The sequence below is a fragment of the Mustela nivalis genome (genome assembly GCF_964662115.1).
Source record: "Mustela nivalis genome assembly, chromosome: 15".
NCBI lineage: Eukaryota > Metazoa > Chordata > Mammalia > Carnivora > Mustelidae > Mustela > Mustela nivalis.
This window is the reverse complement of record NC_139034.1, coordinates 27,215,625-27,233,585: the sequence shown is the minus strand read 5'-3', so window position 1 is coordinate 27,233,585 and position 17,961 is coordinate 27,215,625. Positions and strand designations below refer to the sequence as shown.

The following is a 17,961-nucleotide window of genomic DNA, read 5'->3' as shown; positions in this document are numbered from 1 at the left end:
TATATATATCTAGAAGAAATCAACCCAAGTAAAATAAGATGTACATTTGCTCATACTTAACACTGATGAATCAGAGAAAGACAGCTCTGTTTTAAAATATATCACTCTCATCTCACTTGCCAAAGAGTTCACCTCAATTCTGTGAACTTAGATTCTTAAAATGTTACCAAGTTAGTGTTTTCTGTAAAAGAATTTTACGTCCAGTAAATTTAAAGTTTTAGGGGCATAGTTTTCTTTTTTTCTAGTAAGTTTATGAAAATTCAATTTATGTCAGCACTTGTTTGTCTTTATAAGCCAAGCAGAACAAGTTCTTATAATCTAAAAAGTACCATAATCTAAAAAAAAAAAAAAGAAATTAAAATATTAAAAAAAAAGAATACTATAATCTAAGTTATTGATGCCCTCTGGCAGTAGGCTAGTACTCCAGACTGAGAGGGAAGAGCCTTTCTGAGCAGTAGTCACAAACACACAGATTGAACAGCTTCGGTCCCACAGCTTCAGCCCCAGATCAGAGGGAAACACGAAAGCGCACAAATCACCAGTCCGGATTGCAAGGAGCTGTTCTCCTTCCCAGTGGGCACAGAATTCTTAATTGATTTCAGTTCAAAATAGAAAAATATTCCAATAGAAACAACCAAGGAGCCCTATTCCCTGCTCCCTCACCCAGTGGAAAATAAGGTCTCTTACCTTTTGTTAGTGATCACCACATTGTCAGACCATAGAACTGGACTCTCCATGGTAGCTACCCCCAAGAGGGAATAATTCGTCAGCCACGTATGAACTAGAGAGGAAAATCGAGCACAAAATGAGTAGAGAGGGAATGAAAACTAGAGAAAATAGAGTAGCAAACCTGAAGTCTGTTGCTGCTTTGGCTCCACCCTGGAAGCCAAGAAATGGCGCCTGGACTTAAGCCACCATGACATGCTCCACACCTCAGCCAACACGATTTACCTGACTCTGGCTGGTCAGTGCAGTGGGCACTCCAATGAATGACCTCCAATACTCTTCAAGGATTCTTTAAAAAAAAAAAAAGTAAAAAAGTAAAATCATGGCTTTTGAACAAATACAGCATAACCATGTACCACAGATTTTATCTAATTAATTAATGAAGGAGCTAGTCCCACCTTACAACAAGTTCAAAATCAGGTTTTTCTCAGTTTTTCTCAAGTGTCAGTAACTGACAAAGGCTCTCTCTTCCTCAGGCTTCAGCATCTTAAATAAACATTTTGATTCCATCTGATTTCTGAGGTCTGTGCTAAGGGGAAGCATGCACACTGATGGACTTTGCCGGGCTTCCTGCCTTTAAGGCTTTCGCCGTACTCTCCGGACCCACACTAACCCTGGCTTTCTTTCACAGTGACAAAGTCCAGGCCCTTTCCTATGCGCAGCACACACGGCAGCTCATCTCCTGCGGTGGTGATGGTGGGATCGTGGTCTGGAACATGGACGTGGAGCGGCAGGAGGTAGGTGTCAAGGGCAGGTCACCGGCCACTCCCATGGCTGCCAGGCTGGACACTGCAATTCTGGCTGGGCTGTGCCTCAGCCTCCCCTCCTGCTCATTTCTTAGTTCTCTTATGATGAAACCATTAAATAAGACCTGTTAATGTCAGAGAATAAAAGATTCTAGTTGAAAAGGAAGTTCCGGGGCGCCTGGGTGGCTCAGTGGGTTAAGCCACTGCCTTCGGCTCAGGTCATGATCTCAGGGTCCTGGGATCGAGTCCCGCATCGGGCTCTCTGCTCAGCAGGGAGCCTGCTTCCCTCTCTCTCTCTGCCTGCCTCTCCATCTACTTGTGATTTCTCTCTGTCAAATAAATAAATAAAATCTTTAAAAAAAAAAAAAAAAAGGAAGTTCCTTTTTTTTTTTTTTTACACCCCTCCCAAATTGGCATGTAACATTCATGTAATGGTGGTTTTATGAGAATTTCGACCAAGATGAAGCTGTTTAGACTTTGAATCTGTTTCTCCATTCGTAACCAAAGTTCAGGTGAGAAAGAGGGAATCGTCTGTTTTCAGACAATTATCCCTTCAAGTGCCCTAGGAACACAGAAGACTCGCATGTTTTGTGTTAGCCAGGAATGGTGGCCAATGTGTGAGAAATGGTATTCGATGAAGTAAGAGTCTTTAGGTTGATACCAATAGAAATATCAGAAATAACTGGTTTTGTGCTTCTTTATGAATCATTCTCCAAACAGTTCTCCAGATGCAAATATATACACTGTCATTTTTTAAGAATACATTTGAGTTTTCTCCTGGCGTTCTGTTTTTATGAGTTTTCTTCTTTCATCTTTGAACATCTTACCAACGGACATGTTTACTAAATAGACCCTTGACAAGGACTTTGAAGTTAGTTGTATTCTCATTTCCCTAGAATTATGCTGGATGAACTTTCCCTTTGACGGTGTATATTCATCTAATGTATTTCCTTCCAGGATGCAAGACTTAGAAAAGCAGCACTTTAAAAAGACAAAAGCAATTTCCCAACTTCTTTCCATGTCTTCACCCCAGTCTCATTTCAAGAGAGTAGTTGCTATTATCCACCATGTAATGCTTTTCAAATGCTAGTAATTAAATGCTTAAGAAGATTAAAATCTGACTTGCTCAAACCATAAATCCATGGGAGTTCTATTAGTAACTAATTAAAATGATCATTACTGTTAGGGAGTGGGGAATTGTAGAATATTGCTTTTGAAAGTACCACGAGGCCCCTTTGGTATAAAGGCAGGGAAATTGGTACAGTGTGTTCTTGGCCATGCCAGCCAGGGTGCCGGTGAGCCTACGGATCCTTCACGATAGCCTGCTCGGGGTGAGGGACAGTCAAAGCTCATCTGTTCCCCGCCCGCTTCTTCCCAGGCCTAACTGACTAGACCAGGAACCACTGGGCTCTCTTCCCCCAGTGCACGTAGACTCCAGCCTTGATGGATCAAGACCCAAAGGAGGATAATGATGCTTTTCAGAGAGGACCCTAGTCAGTTGATGGGCAGTCCTTTGAGCCATCTTGCCTAAATTATGCACTTTGACATGCAGATACAGGTTATGACCGTCTTGAATCTTCTTCTGGTGATTCAGAGCCCAAATGAGTAGAGAGGGTCCCAACCATTTTTTTTTTTCTTTTACAAATGTCATATTCTGTAAATGTAAATTCCCTGAGATGTATCTGGGGGCTTCCGGGTCCCAGCCAGAGCTTGTGGTGCTTACGTCAAGAGGCCGGAGACATGTAAAAAAGCAACCCCTGCACTGATAGACTTTCTGGTAGGAAAAAATAAATGGGAGAAGACTTCAGAAAACAGTTAAATGGTATAAATGATGTGATTACAGTTGCTGTAGGATAGAACATTAGTGCTGGACATTTAGGAAAGGGTGCTACTGTTGTTGGCTAACATTCTCAGCAGAGAGTTTGTGGAAGGAGATGGCGCTAAAAGACCCCTGGAGCCTGGCCGTGCTCTGAGGGGGAACAGGAAACACCACAAGGAAAGACAAGGGGGACGACAGAAGTCATGCCCTGCGTGCTGGTGCTCGTGCGCAAGTAGAAGCAGTCAGGGATGGTGGCATGGCCCACGGGGACAGCGTTGGGGGGACAAATGGAAGATGGTGTGGCTGAGTGCATTATCTTGTAGGCTTAACATGAGTTTCTGTTGTTAATGGAATCCAATTTTTCAAAAATTGTATCCTTTGAACGTTCTCTGTAGAAAAGTTACAGAGTGCTCCTTAACAAATAGAAAACATGTCAGTTACTCCTAATAATACCACCAGCCCAGGAATATCAGTAACGTGGTTACAGTTTCCTCTGCAAAAACACATGTGCAGGGTTTGGTTTTGGGGACCAAAAAAAAGGAATCAGACTACACAGACTGAATTTTTTTTCCCTTTTGTCCTGTGCCTTACTTCCATTTCCCTCTTCAGTGCATTTGATGTATGTCCTAAATCTGCATATTTCCTTATAAAAGATATAAGAGTGTGTGTGTGTGACAGTTTTTTTGTAAATCCTCCTGATTTTCCTGAATCATAAGTGTTTTTGAAAAATCACAACATAGGTAAATCTTTTAGGGATAAATTGTTTTATTTTTTTCCTGAAAACTCTTTATTATTTTGTTAAATCAGTCTTTAAACTGATTAGAGCTTAAAAATTACAAAGCAAATCAAGGCTTATTTGAGAACTCTGGTTTTAAGAAAATAAATAGACCAAGAATTGGAGCTTTTCAGATGTCACCTTTTTACTTTTCTTTTTTGAGACCATGTAGCTGTAGGTTCATTTCTGCTTGTAGATGGGAGAACAGGTTAACTCCCCATGTCTGTTCTGTAACAGGGCTTCTTCAGAAAAGGATTACATCAACAGAAGAAAGCTACAAGAAAAATAATCTTGTAGAGAGAGGGCACAGGCCATTGTTTGCCACATTTCTCAGACTGATTTGATCTTGGGCTTCCTTTATAGTAAGTGTCCTGTGAGTCAAATTGGAGTTCTCTGGAACTCAGTTTTGAGAAACCCTGGGATTGCATCTGTTTTCCAGGTTCCCGTTCAGTGATATGTGGAAAGAGATCTGTCCCTCTGCCAAATGACGAATTGAACAGAGTTGAATGTGAAACTCTAGAAGCAGATGCAGAGTCACTATATGCATAATCTGTAAAGGTTTGCTGAAGAATAGCTTTACGCTTAACACGTTTTTAAAACTCATTTGATACTGTTTCGAGTACTCCCGATGGAGCTGGGAAATAGTGAACGGAGGCAGAAGAGTGTGTGGTCCATGAGGCAAGGAGTGGCGTCTCCAGGCCTGCTGGGCCCCGCCGTGAGCAGAGGGTGGACAGGCAGCTGCCCTGAGTACCCGCTGCGGTCAGGGTGTATCTTCTGGCGCAGGGAGCTGTGTGCCTGTGGAATGTGCAGTTACATATACGGCTGTATGTAGCCAGAGCAAGTCTAATGGCGTGTGATGTGACAATGAGATAGAGTCAACGTGGCAGTCAGAACCGTGTGTGAGTGACCTGTCCCAGACACCCCTGAATGTTCCTGCAACCCCCCTCCCCACCACCTGTGGCATCCCACCCTCCTGGCACTCTGCTTCCCCTCCTTAGGCCTTTGCACTTCCACTTACTTAAAGAATTGATATTAATATTGTTGTCTTGGTTAGTCTTCCCTCATAAATTGTGTGCCCCGTGAAGGGAGAGATTCCGTTTATCACTGCTGCATCCCCACACTTGAGACAGAGTAGGCATTCAGTAAATGTTTTTTTAAATGACTGAGAAATCACACCTTTGTTTCTCATGCACACATCTGGATTCTGTAACTCTCCTCACTGTTAATGGCCCCGTTGTCCTCCCTGCTTCACAACGTGACCTGCTGTGTGCTTTATTTCACAAGACCCCTGAATGGTTGGACAGCGATTCCTGCCAAAAGTGTGATCAGCCTTTCTTCTGGAATTTCAAGCAGATGTGGGACAGTAAGAAGATTGGCCTAAGACAGGTGGGTGATCTGGATTCCCTCATCAAGATGGAATAGAGTGGAAACAGCTTCACCTGTGAGCTTAGGACTAGCACCCCCAGGCAGGGGTTGGGGGGTTGGGGTGGTCAGGCATACCCTGGAGCCACTCCAAGACTATTCATTAATGGATTCCCTTATCTACTGCAGCTCATTCCTAATGGACTCTGTTTCTGTAGTGACTTGTTGCGAGTAGTTAAGGGGTATGTTTTTAGAATTATGGTGGCAACTGGGCACCTGAGTGGCTCAGTTAGTTAAGCAGCTGACTTCAGCTCATGTCATGATCTCAGGGTCCTGGGATCAAGCCCCGCATCAGGCTCCTTGCTCAACAGAGAGCCTGCTTCTCCCCCCCCCCCCCGCCCCCCCGCTGCCGGCTGTTCTGCTTACTTGTGCTCTCTCTCTCTCTGTCAAATAAATAAATAAAATCTTAAAAAAAAAAAAAAGAATTCTAGTCGCTACTATGGGAATACACCTTAAAATTAGAGGGATCGTGCTTAGCTCAGAGTGGGACCAAATCTTGACATTATGTAAGAAGTATTTATTTCTTCTTAATAATTTCACTTTCTCTCCTGCCATCTCTTAGTTTTAGTCATTTAGAGCTACTCGTTCATAATACAGCATTTTCAGTCCGATTCATGGTTTGGTCCTCCCCAAGGAAGGCAGTGTAAGTCACCTAGCTTGAGTACGGCCAGAGTATATGTAGCAGCTTGAACTGGGGTGCACTCAGGCTGTCCTTCACCCAGCAGCATGGTCTCTGCAGGTGGCACCCCCTCTGTACCCAGGTCTGAGATAACCTGGCCACTGGGTGGTCCTCTGGAGTTCATACTGACCAGAGCTGGGAAGGACCTAGAATGGGCAGAGCGGGACCAGGGTTGGGAGGTAGGGGTAGGAGTTGGGTGTGGTGATGCAAGCAGATGTGGATCCAGCCATTCTCCATTTGAATAAAGAGCCCAAAAAGAGAACAGAGCTGGTGTGTTCCTTCCGTTTCTTTGGTACTCTTGTTCAGCATCCTCACCAAAATACGGACGGCTGTGCCCGGACCGATGAGGTGGGGCCAGGTGGCGGGATCCCTGGCGAGCCTGTGCTCTCTCTCCCTCCAGCACCACTGCCGCAAGTGTGGGAAGGCCGTCTGCGGCAAGTGCAGCTCCAAGCGCTCCTCCATCCCTCTGATGGGCTTCGAGTTTGAAGTGAGAGTCTGTGACAGCTGCCATGAGGCCATCACCGACGAAGAGTGAGTTCCAGCGGTCCGCAGGCTTAGCAGGGTGAGGGAGAGAAGGTGATCCGGCCCTGCAGCCGTGACCACGAGCCTCTAGTTCCTGCTGGTTTCACGCACAGACCATGGCCGATGGGCAGAGCCCTCCTTTTTGCCAAGAGACCCGTGTTCTCTCTTTAGATAGGGATAGAGAGTCCACATCAAGAATTCATGTCTTCTGTGCTCTTCCCCGCCCCAGGGGCAGGTGCCCTGCCAGCAGGTGTTCTTCCAACCAACCCTGCTATCCCTTTATTTCCTTGAGGGTTGCTCCGGATTGCAGGCACCCAGGCTTTACTTTCTAGCCCAAGCTGGTATTTTTACAGGAGCTGAATCAGCCCACTGGCTCCAGAGTCCACATTTTCTTAGGAAGAGCTAAGCCACTTTACGTAACCACAGGGAAAATGCTTGATGGTCTTGCCCGATAACCTAGGACCTTAGGTTACTGCATGTCACTGTGCTTTTGGGGGGGGGTGTGGGTGGCAGGGCACATTTGTGTTATCTCTTCAATGCCGCTCATTCCAGACTGCCCAGAGGTAAGTAGAATCCTCTGCGACATGTCCCCCTTTTAATGAATGACAGAGGGATTTCCTAGGAAATCGTCTGCCTGATTCTCCACCACCTATTCCCCTACCTGGTATACAGTAGAATCATTTCAAGTACTAGATGGGTGTCTTGAAACAGCATATAAATAGAAACATATTTCAAGTGCACCAGAGGAAGTCAGCATTTAAGGAAAGTCATGGCAGTTAATACATCAAAGCACTCTCTTATGGATAACCCTGGTGTGTGTGTTTTTTTCATTCTTCTTTATCCATATCAAATGTAAATTAAGATGCCCTTGCATCAGTAAGCATTTATGTTCATTGATTATTTTCCACTCATCATACGTGATGAAATTAATAAGAACGATCTTTTCATTAAATTGGGGAGCTTCAAGAGACCTTAGAGACACACAGACCCAGAGAGCCTAAGCAGCTACACATTAAACCTAAATTGTAAATTCTAAATATTTTAAAGTGATCATTTAAATATTTTAAAGTGATGCTGGAGGTCTGTTCTGCAGACGTAGCTACAGGTAAAACTGTCTTCAGAGAGCCCACTGCTGAGGAGTGCGATCCATGAAGCCTGGTGACAGACCAGCCATCTCCTTCCCCATGTCTCTATCTCCCTTCCCATGTCACTCTTCTTCTGCCTCTTCTGCATTGCTTCTAGACCACCTAGGCAGTCGACTTCTTATTAAGCTTTCTTATTAAGCAATGCATAGGTTAAAAGATACAAAACAAATAACAATGTTTGTTTATAGATTGTTTTACTTGTTCAAGTGTTAGAAGACCATAGAGAAACTAAACCTGCAGTAACACCAGGAAACGGAGGAGAAAGAATGGATAGCCCTTCGATTAGAATAGTAATAGTATCCTCGGCTTTTTAACAGGTGTGGTGCTTCCTTTTTTTTTTTTTTTTTTTTTTTTTTTAAATAGATACAGGTGGACTTTATACCAGCAGGTACTTCTGAGATCAGACGTAGCAAAAGCACTGAGGTGTTTGTTTTAAGATTTGTCAAAGGCATGGGTAGAGATTTTTCATAGGCTCTATCAGAGCAACAAGTAATCCATAAGACTGGGAAATGTCATCATCTCATTCCCATTTTGGAGAAGATAAGAGTCCTATCCTCTTTTAAAAAGGTGCCTGGAGGGACGCCTGGGTGGCTCAGTTGGTTAAGCAGCTGCCTTCGGCTCAGGTCATGATCCCAGCGTCCTGGGATCGAGTCCCACATCGGACTCCTTGCTCCGCAGGGAGCCTGCTTCTCCCTCTGACTCTGCCTTCCACTCTGTCTGCCTGTGCTCGCTCTCGCTCGCTCTCTCTCTGACCCCAAAAAAAAAAAAAAAAAAGGTGCCTGGATTGCTGGGTCCATTAAGCTTCTGCCTTCAGCTCAGGTTGTAATCCCAGGGTTCAGATATCAAGTCCCACATTGGGCTCCCTGCTCCGCGGGGACCCTGCTTCTCCCTCTGCCTCTCTCTGTCTTGCTGTGTCAAATAGATGAATAAATAAATAAATATATATATATATATATATATAATTTTAAAATATAGAAATATTTAAGGAAAAAAAAGGTGCCTGGGTAGCTCAGTTGGTTAAGTGTCCGACTCGTGTTTTTGGCTCAGGCCGTGATCTGATGGTTGGGGATTGAGCCCTGAGCCTGCTTGAAAATCTCTCTCCCTCACCCTCTGCCCCTCCTGTTTGTATTCTCTCTCTCTCTCTCTCTCTCAAATAAATAAACCTTAAAAAAAAAAAAAAGAAATTAACAGGTTCCCAGGGACCAAAGGTAGATGTGAGGAGCAGTTTTGAAGTGAGGCACCTGTCTTAGTCATTGGTCTGCAGCTTTCCTTCATTCATGTATCACCACTCTTCACTCTTGGAAACTCGCTTTGCTCCTTCCAGACGCGCACCCACGGCGACCTTCCACGACAGCAAACATAACATCGTGCATGTGCATTTTGATGCCACCAGAGGATGGTTACTGACTTCTGGAACTGACAAGGTTATTAAGGTAGGGCGCCATCTTCTTTCAGAAGCTTTCCTTCTTTGGCCCTATGTCAATATCCAGGAGCCCAGGACTGGGTGAGGTCTGCTCATGAGGTCACTGTGAGCAGTGAGCACTTTTGAGGCCCCACTACGTGCAAGGCCCTATGTCAGGGCCCTGGCCTCACACACCAAGATCAGACATGGCTCTTGGCTGCAGGGAGCACATTGTCTACTGGGGACGTACTCTGTCCTTTTGATGGGTACTAATAGGTCACATGTTCAGCAACCTCGGTAGAGGGAGATGGGGCTGCTTAGAGATGGCTTCAGGAAGGAAGTGGGGTTTGAGCTGAGCCTTGAGTGAAAGGAAGGACTCGAATAAGCCAGCAAATAATAAACAAGATCTTTCCCCCATGAGATCAATTAATCCAGAAGCAGTCCTCCAGGGTCTGTCTGAGGACCGTGCTGGATGGATGTGGTACCCCAGCAGAGGCCCCGGACAGGAGGGGCCACAGCTGTGCCACGGGCTTGGCTCACTCTGGTCCCTTATTGGAGGCACCAGCAGGTTGTGGTGGTTAAAATAACCCCTTTCAAAGCCACTGGGGACCTTGACTTTCAGCAAGTTTTAAAAATAAACTCTGGGAATCTTGGGTCCTTGATTTTTGAAAATGGGACATCTTGGAAGACTGTTTGGAAGACTGGACAAGAGAAGGTCTGGAAGGGATGCAGCACGTCCCTGGGGCCCACAGGGGCCTGATAGATGCTCATTGTCTTATCCCAGACGGGAATCTGATCTGTCAGATTCTGCGCTCACTGGATGTAAATTCCCCACGGCCATGGTTTTCAAGTCTACGTTAAACATTTTCATGGCAAAATACCATTTTATAGATTTAGAAATCACGTTAGTGTAGTACTTAGTTGCTTGGCTAATTAAAAGCTCCCTTGTATTCAATATAAGGCCTGCTAATCCTCAACACAAGGGAATTTCAGTTCCTCCTGTGTTTTCTTTTCCTCTCCACAGTTATGGGATATGACCCCAGTTGTATCTTGATGACACTCCAGTATCAGAAAGATAGTATTTACTCAAGAAGCAGTCGTTGGAATCCGCATCATTACTGGAGCTGTCAGCAGACACGTGAGAGTCTGAGAGAAACTCGCGAGCCGGGCTGAGTTGGCATCGGACCTAGTGAGTGGACGCTGGCGAGGGGACTCTTTCAACCAGTTCATACAATAGAAAAGAAGATATTTTTTTAACAAATGGTTTATACACTCTGGCTGTGCTGCATTGTTCTGAGCATACTGAAAACTCTGTGTGGGGTCTTTACTTGGTATGTGTTTCTCACTTCCTTTTCATTGTCGCTTCGTGTGTTGGAGAGATGAGGGAGGCATCTGTTAGGGGTATTTTTGGTCGTTATAAAGTTGTTTCCATGTTTCCTTCACTTGGGCACATAGTCTGTGTTCGGCGTCCTTTTCCTCTCTCTGGGTCACCTCCCCTCTTCATGTCTGCCTGTGTTCGTGTTTCTCTTTACACTCTGGATTCTCAGTGTTTGTGCTTTCACAGACCTCCTCTTCGGCTGAGAGATTCAGGAAACCATTCGTGTGGGTTTTCCGACTGACTTCTTGAATCACCCAAAGAGTAGTCCGTTTGGAAGGTCTAACTCGTTCCTGTTCAGGCTGTGTAGACGCGACCTTGTGCTTCTGCCTCAGTTTTCTGTCTTTGCTGTGAGAAAGCTGCTCCCGACCCCTGTCCTCACAGAAGCAGACGATTGTAGCTCAGAGCTCCAACTTGCAGTGCCTGGATCATTTCTCCTTCCGTTGGAGCCCTCTGAGCCTTTTATGTTTTCATGTGACTTGCGTAGCTCTTCCTCACGGTGTTCAAAACAAACCCAACAAAACAAAAAAATGCAAACTCCGTGTCCTTCAGAAAAAAGCGTCTTTAACATGTGTCTGTCCACGTGACATCACCTCTGAATTTGAATGTGCTCCTTCCTGCAAGAGTATATCCTGCTCTACTCCTCACCATCTGTATTTTCTTCCCCTTGAAAAACTAGATATTTAAAGATTTTTATCTTTGCGTATTTTAGCAGAACACTTTGCACACTTCCATCCTAAAACTCTGTGATCTGAGACATAAAAGGTACCAAGTCCTACAGCTCGTACTGGGTTCTGGGAGGGGGGGTGTTAAAAAGAAAGAAAAGAAAAAAGAGGGCTTTAGAAAATGAACCCGAAGAATTCTGATTTTAAGGGAATCCAGTCAAACTTGATAAAGTGAAATATTCTTGTGCGTAGTGACTCAACTCAGAATATTGAAGTCCTTTTTAGAAATCTTACTTCCACCTGTTTGCAGCAGGTGTGTGCCATGAGCCTGCCCCATTGTGTGCATTTTACACATCCCACCTCATTCACCCTCTCCTGTAAGGGGTGTCAGGAGACCCCCGCGTCTCTTGAGGATCACCAGGTTCAATTAAGCCTTGCAGAGAAACAGGCCAGTTACTTGCCCTTCGGTATCCACGCTGTCCCCATTATCTTGTTCACTTCTGATTTGATAGATTTTCGGCAGTGGTGTTGAAATGCTTCCGGTTTCTTTCTCTCTTTTTTGTTTTTGGAAACCTTTTTTTTAACCCCCTCATGATTATTAATTACTTTTTTTTCCAACCGGAAAAAGTACTGCCCACCATACTTTGTCCTCTGACCTGTGTGCTCCCTGGGCTGGGGCTTCCTAGAGATGGCTCTGTTGCTACGCCGTGGGGAGTACAGTGGGTGTGCCCCATGTAGCCCTGGTACAGGGCAGCCTGTGTATCACCTGAGCCATCAGACCAGCTCAGGTGACCACAGTCTAAGGTTGGATACACGCGTGTACTTACTCACGCATGGAAGCCATTACCACTTATCACTTCGCTGTCACCAACCCCCCCTGCTTGCCATCAGTCAAAGCTGTTAGAACTAAGCTGAGTCTTGTCTGCATGATTGTGAGAGAGCTTTAAAAAGGGAATGAAATTTAAAATACTGAAATACCTATTTCATAGCTTACTAGTGGAACTTGGAGCCACGTGCCAAGTTGTACATAACAGAGAACCGTGTGTGGGAAACGAGTAATGGAAATGAATTGCTCCGTTTTCCCTTTCCGAAATTCGGAGTGTGGCCTGTATACAGAGAGGGAGACGGCGTCAGGGAGACAGTGGAGCAGTGCCCAGCGAGCCTGATGTGGATCTGACTTAGTTCTGGGGGAGCTCACACACCCCACTGGGGCAGCTGATTGTCCCTGCTGGGTCACGCATGTCCACCACGGTTGCTCTGGGCTGGACCCCGCCTTTTACTACAGCCCTCTCCCCCTCCCTAGTCCTGCCCCCACAGAGCTGCTCTGAGGCTGAAACCACTTGACACCTCATTAGTGATGAGAGTCACGATCAAAAACCACAGAGACATCATAGTATCCCCTGCTCTGCCCTTCTCTTTTCTCCTTATCTGTGTGGGTGCTTGACTTTGTTAAGAAGTACTTAGCAAAGCAGTGGTGTGTGTGTTTATGATACTGTGCATTCTTGAGTTTTATGAGGAATGTCGCCACCATTTTTTGTAACTCACAGAGAGAGAAGTGCTGGTGTCGCATGTCTTCCCCGCATCGTATGGAGTGGAGGCTTCACTTGTTGGGAGTGAAAGCTGGCACCAGCACTTGGCTTTTCTCCTGGCTGGGTTCACGGTCATAGTTCTTGTTTTGCCCTCTTGCAGTTGCACTTTACCTATATTTTTGCTCTGTTACTTCAGCAGCTCTGGCAAGTTAATGCCTAACATGGCCATGTTGGGAAAGTGGCCGGGCTGCCCATCTCATGCGCAGACTTGCTCTGCATTCCGTAGGATAAAACCGATCATAGGCTTTCGGTTTCTCCAAAGAAATGATGTTACTGGAAACTTTCACAGCCTGGGTTTGTGTCCGCAGTAGCTAAGGTGGTTTTAAATTAAGGACTTGGAATTGCATGTCTTTTTATATGAGATCAGTCAATGATGTTTTTCTCATTTGATGGTTTCAGTTATTCAAGGAATCATAGAATCACAAAACTGGAAGGGATCTTCAGAGATCTAGAATGTTCCAAGCAGAAAACATTTGGTCATCCCAGGCTGTCAGATATAGCTGAGGGGTCAACAGGAGACTCTAAAAGATTCAAAGAATTTTCCAGGAACACGTTGTTTTGGACATTAACTCCTAATGGCATGACTAGGACGAGTGTCCTCTAGGTAGTTCTCAGGAATCAGGCCTGATCCTCTTACAGGGGAATCTGACACTTCCTTTGGCCCCAGCCCTGTTTCTGAGGGGGTGGGTACTATGCAATGATGCAATTCTTGCAGCTCCTGATCAGCGTAAACTCCTTCCTAGACTCTTCCTCATGGAAACCCCCTACCACCACCCGCCAACAATGCAGGTGGAAATCTAAGGGCATTAACATTTCACCTTCCCCTGTTTGTCTGAAGGCCGGCCTTGAGCCAGTCTCTGAGTCTACAGCCTTTGCTTTTCTTAGGGAACATCACCTTTTCATGGTTTGAGATTCATTTTTTAAAAAGCATAATTTATTTTCGCTTAACCATCAATTTTTAAAGCCTGGACATTGACTTTTAAGTAAAGGGATCGCTCTAAACTCTGTACCAAAGTTACTGGACATAAATAGTCATGAAACAAGATTCCTTTGATTTTGCTTTTTGATAGTTTAATTGTATATAAGTGATATCTCATTCACTAAGATATGTATTTTAAAGTAAAAGAAAGCGCTTCGCCAATACAGTATTTTTCTGTCCTTCAAAATAATGGTAAATTTTAACTGACAGTGGACATCTATGAAGTTGATTGGGAAACACAGAAATTAAGTCCATTTTAAACACAGAATCCTCTAGATGATCTTCTGGAGTGTAGCCCACTTCAGCCATTTGTGGACCGTCTGCCACAAGCCAGGCTCTAAACTAGGCTGTGGGAGCTGGGGCCCATTCCCTGGCCTGGGCAGAGGCCACTCGGGGTAGTGGATGGGTTATGTCAGTCCCATGGTCCATTCAGTGATAGAAGTGTGCGCGGGGCCCACCCCAGGGTTACACACAGTGCCCGTCCTCCAGCAGAAAGGACTTCTGAGCCGAGGGGTAAAGGTGCGATTAAAGTGAGTCCATTAAGGAAATGACTTGCAGGCTGCCGAAACAGAAACAAAGGCCTACGGTCTGGCATCAGCCTGGTATGCGGAGGCCACAAGTGGCTGGAGTTGCCAGAGGGTATCAAGTACTCGGCTGAAGTCCTGGGGCCTGAGCTCTTGTCACTATGGCAGGGGGCTGCCGTGCGGGGTTCCCTACGACCTCGGAGGGAGGCAGCACACGGAGCACCACGAGGGATTCCCTCGGGGTTTGAGAGTTGGGTTTTCCATACTGAGGCTAGTATCTAGGTTTTTTATTGTGGTTTGCCTTTAGAAAGACCAGGGGTGGTGGATGGTTACCTTAACATGACCCACAGCAACTAAGTTTTGAACTTCCTGGAGGCACAGCCCCCGCCTCAGAGGCCGTGAGGTGGATCTGGAGGCCCCCACACGCGTGAACTTGGCCTGGAAGAGTTTACGTGCGAATTTCCTCGTGACACAGGTGGGCCAGGCTCAGCTGCTCCCCTTTGAAAAAGGAATGGCCATGACAGGTAGTAGGAGACTGATCTAGACAACTTTAGCATCACAGGAATACACAGAGCCAAGCCCATTGGTACTTACGCAGGCGGCCGCCCTCCATTTCCCCGCTGGCCTGAAATCATTCTTGCGGCTCCGTGGGTCTTCTCAGTACCATGTGGGAAACACGCTACATCCCCTTCGTAGTGCCTCGCACCACATGCAAGGGGACGTTTTTCTCAGGCCAGAGGCCATAGAAGAGGCTCAGGCAGCGCCCCCTCCGAGACCTGGCTCTGCCCAGCAGGGGTGCCCCAGCATCCCTCCACGAAGCCTGGCCCTTTCTGGTTCTTGGCGTTCCTTCCATTTGCCTTTTTCTTTGACTGCCCAACTCTCCTATGTGCATAACTTGATAATTCAGGAATACCCGTGTTCATTTTTCACCTTCAACTCAATTTCATAACCAAGAATTACATACATACCAACCCTCAGGGGTTTTAGTCTGTAATTTTGCCTTTAAACGTGATCCTTTCCACTGAGAAGCCTGTTTAGACCTAACACACAAAAGCAGTCTCCAAGAATATGATCTGTCCAAGATCGGAGTGGGATCCCTCCTTTGTGTTTCACACGCCGGGGAGCATTGTTCCTGTTGGAGCAGACAGTCGGTAGTCATCGTCAGAGACACGGGAAGGCGGCTAAAGCCTGGAGGAGGGACTGAACTGGGCGGTGGTTCTTGGGACCCCTCCAGTCCTGCGATCCTGTCATTCCACGAATGTTGAGTGTTGGACTAGTGGCTGACTTAACTGCCAATAGGCAGGTGAATAGGATCGGGAGGTCTTTGTGTTCTTTCTCATCAAGGAAATTGCTTTCTGCTTTTTTCCATCTAGAGGTCTGGAAAAGATGGCGAAGGTGGAAGTTGGTCTTGGTACCACCTCACTAAAATATAAGATACCTCAACATGTTCACCGTGGCGACTTAATAACGGTAGCTGACTTTCTTGGGAGAGAAAGGGGCAGGGAACCGCAGGTTGGTTTCAAGGTTAGATTGAGAATCTGACCTTGATATTTTTTTCTCCTGGTTCTCTGGGAATCCGAAGTGGGTGAACTCGAATACAAAAAGGGACAATGGTCTGAAAAACCTATTTCATTTACTTGCTTGCATGTTTTTCTCCCTCCCATTTGAATAGATGGCAGCCTTAGGTCAGTAGCAGTCACCCATATGGAGTACAGACCAGACACTCGTGTCACTGATAACCGTGGTACTCTTCATCTATTTGTGTTGGGCACCATTTGCCTTGCTTTTTAAATGATTTTTTTTTCATGTACTGTCTTTTCGCAAAAGAAAATCTTTATCTGAAAAGTACAAAAACTGTTATTAACTGGACAATGGGGAAGGTGCTAGCCCTCCATTCGTGCCTGCCTACCTGCTGCCGTTCCTAACCAGGGCAACGGACTCTTCCATGCTGCACGCCGTCCGTCTGGGGCCCCCGTAGAACCTGGCTGCAGCAGGCATGTTACTTCATGGATATCTTTTTCTTTCTTTTTGAAATGAGATTCCCCAAGGGGTCAGGTTGAGAATGTCATGAGCCCAAAGCCGGAACAGATTTCTCAAATGCAATTCCAGCAGAACCCTTCCGGCCTCGCCATGCTCTCTGCCACTGGAGATATTGACATTGACTTCCTGACTGAGCAGGTGGACTGAGCAAGACTGCTTACAATGTTAAGATGCCTGTATCCAGTTCTGCGTTCCAATGCTGCTGATGTTGTGAATGTTTTTAAACTCTGCTCACATTCTCACTGTGTTCCCTCTAACTGAAATATGCCTGTGGCCATTACCAATGTAGAAGACTCTCAATGCAAAGTTGCCTCCATGGTTTAAAATAAATCTCTGTGGAAATCTTTGTGCAGCTCTAGTGCCATCATTGTTGTCATCAAGCTGAGACAGTCCTGTGGAGACAGTCCACAACAGTCCTGCCTTGGTGTTCCCCGGGCGAGAGAAGGCAAGTCTCCAGGCCGCTCCTGCACCTGACGGTGTAGAGCCCAGGGAGAACCATGGTCTGGCAACACTTTGTGCCCAGCAAATGGGCTGTGGCCCTGTGGTCCTCTTCATTCCCTTGATCTTGCACTTAAGTGTGCTCTAACTGTGGTTAATAAACTTTCCAACTGAGGAGAAAGGACTTCAGGGCAAATGTAGCTGGGAGAAACCTCTCTCAAAGCTCAGGAAGCCTATTTTATGGATAGGAAAACAGGTGAGAAGAAAACAGTTGCTTGCATAGCACTGAACAGACAGTGAGTGGGGGAGCTGGGGTGCCCTTCATACCACAGCCCATGGGACTGGGGGCCCCTCTCCCTCCCAGCCCCATTGTGCCTACACAACCTTCCCACACCCCACACTCCAGAGGCCCCCCTTTCTTTCGAAAAGGGGGGGATACAGTCAAATGTAGCCGAAAGTCACTGCCTTTCCAGGCAGACGCACCCAGAAAAACCCCTTCCTTGGGGCTCCTTGGCTGACAGCCTGGACCTGAGCAACTCTGAGGCACCGCCTGCCGAGTTTTTCTCCGCCGTGGATGACGAGTGAGGGTGGTTTCGCTCTGAGCCCCAGGCGTGGAGGTAGATATTCCTACGTCTGTTTGCTGATTTTGCTACAACTTTGCAGTCATTAGGAGGTAAAACGGTATAATTTAGAGGTTTTTCCAAACTAGCACTAGCATGCCAGGTGCATTATTAAAGCCACTCCTAATCTTAAGCCGATGAATTTGTTTATGTAAATACACACTGTCCCTAGGGCCACGCGGGACACAGGACAGAGGCAGTGTGGGGCCCTGTCTTGGAGTACAGAGGTGTACAGCTCATTTGCACATGTTCTCCTCCCACCCTGCTTCCCTCAAACCTACAGTGTAGGTTGATCTTGAACCCAGAATTTTTTAAGAAAACCACATTCTCAGATAAAGGAGAGTTTCATACAGGATGGAAAAGAGAAAGCAAAACAAAACAAAAAAACCTGTCACAGAAGCTGAAGGCCGGCTTGTTCCTGGCCCGGGGCACATTTATTTTAAAATAGAAGTTCCCAGTCTACCAAAGTTCTCGTAGCTACAGTGGCCCGTGCAG

At 46.0% G+C, this 17,961-nt stretch overlaps 1 protein-coding gene across 5 annotated transcripts in view; it reads left to right on the top strand.

Annotated features, from left to right (window-relative positions):
* Positions 1 to 16,754, top strand: part of WDFY2 (WD repeat and FYVE domain containing 2) — a 182,206-nt gene extending 165,452 nt beyond the window's left edge. For 3 of the 5 annotated variants that reach the window (XM_082700539.1, XM_082700538.1, XM_082700540.1), the window contains 5 exons: positions 1,358 to 1,463; positions 5,351 to 5,452; positions 6,568 to 6,698; positions 9,159 to 9,267; positions 10,261 to 16,754. In XM_082700539.1, coding sequence (XP_082556665.1) covers positions 1,358 to 1,463; positions 5,351 to 5,452; positions 6,568 to 6,698; positions 9,159 to 9,267; positions 10,261 to 10,290 — 478 coding nt within the window. In that variant the 3' untranslated portion in view covers positions 10,291 to 16,754. Of the gene's footprint in view, positions 1 to 1,357; positions 1,639 to 1,849; positions 5,453 to 6,567; positions 6,730 to 9,158; positions 9,268 to 10,260 lie in introns of all 5 variants that reach the window. The other 2 variants (XR_014303185.1, XR_014303186.1) reach the window with 2 other exon arrangements.
* The last annotated feature ends 1,207 nt before the right edge of the window (positions 16,755 to 17,961 follow it).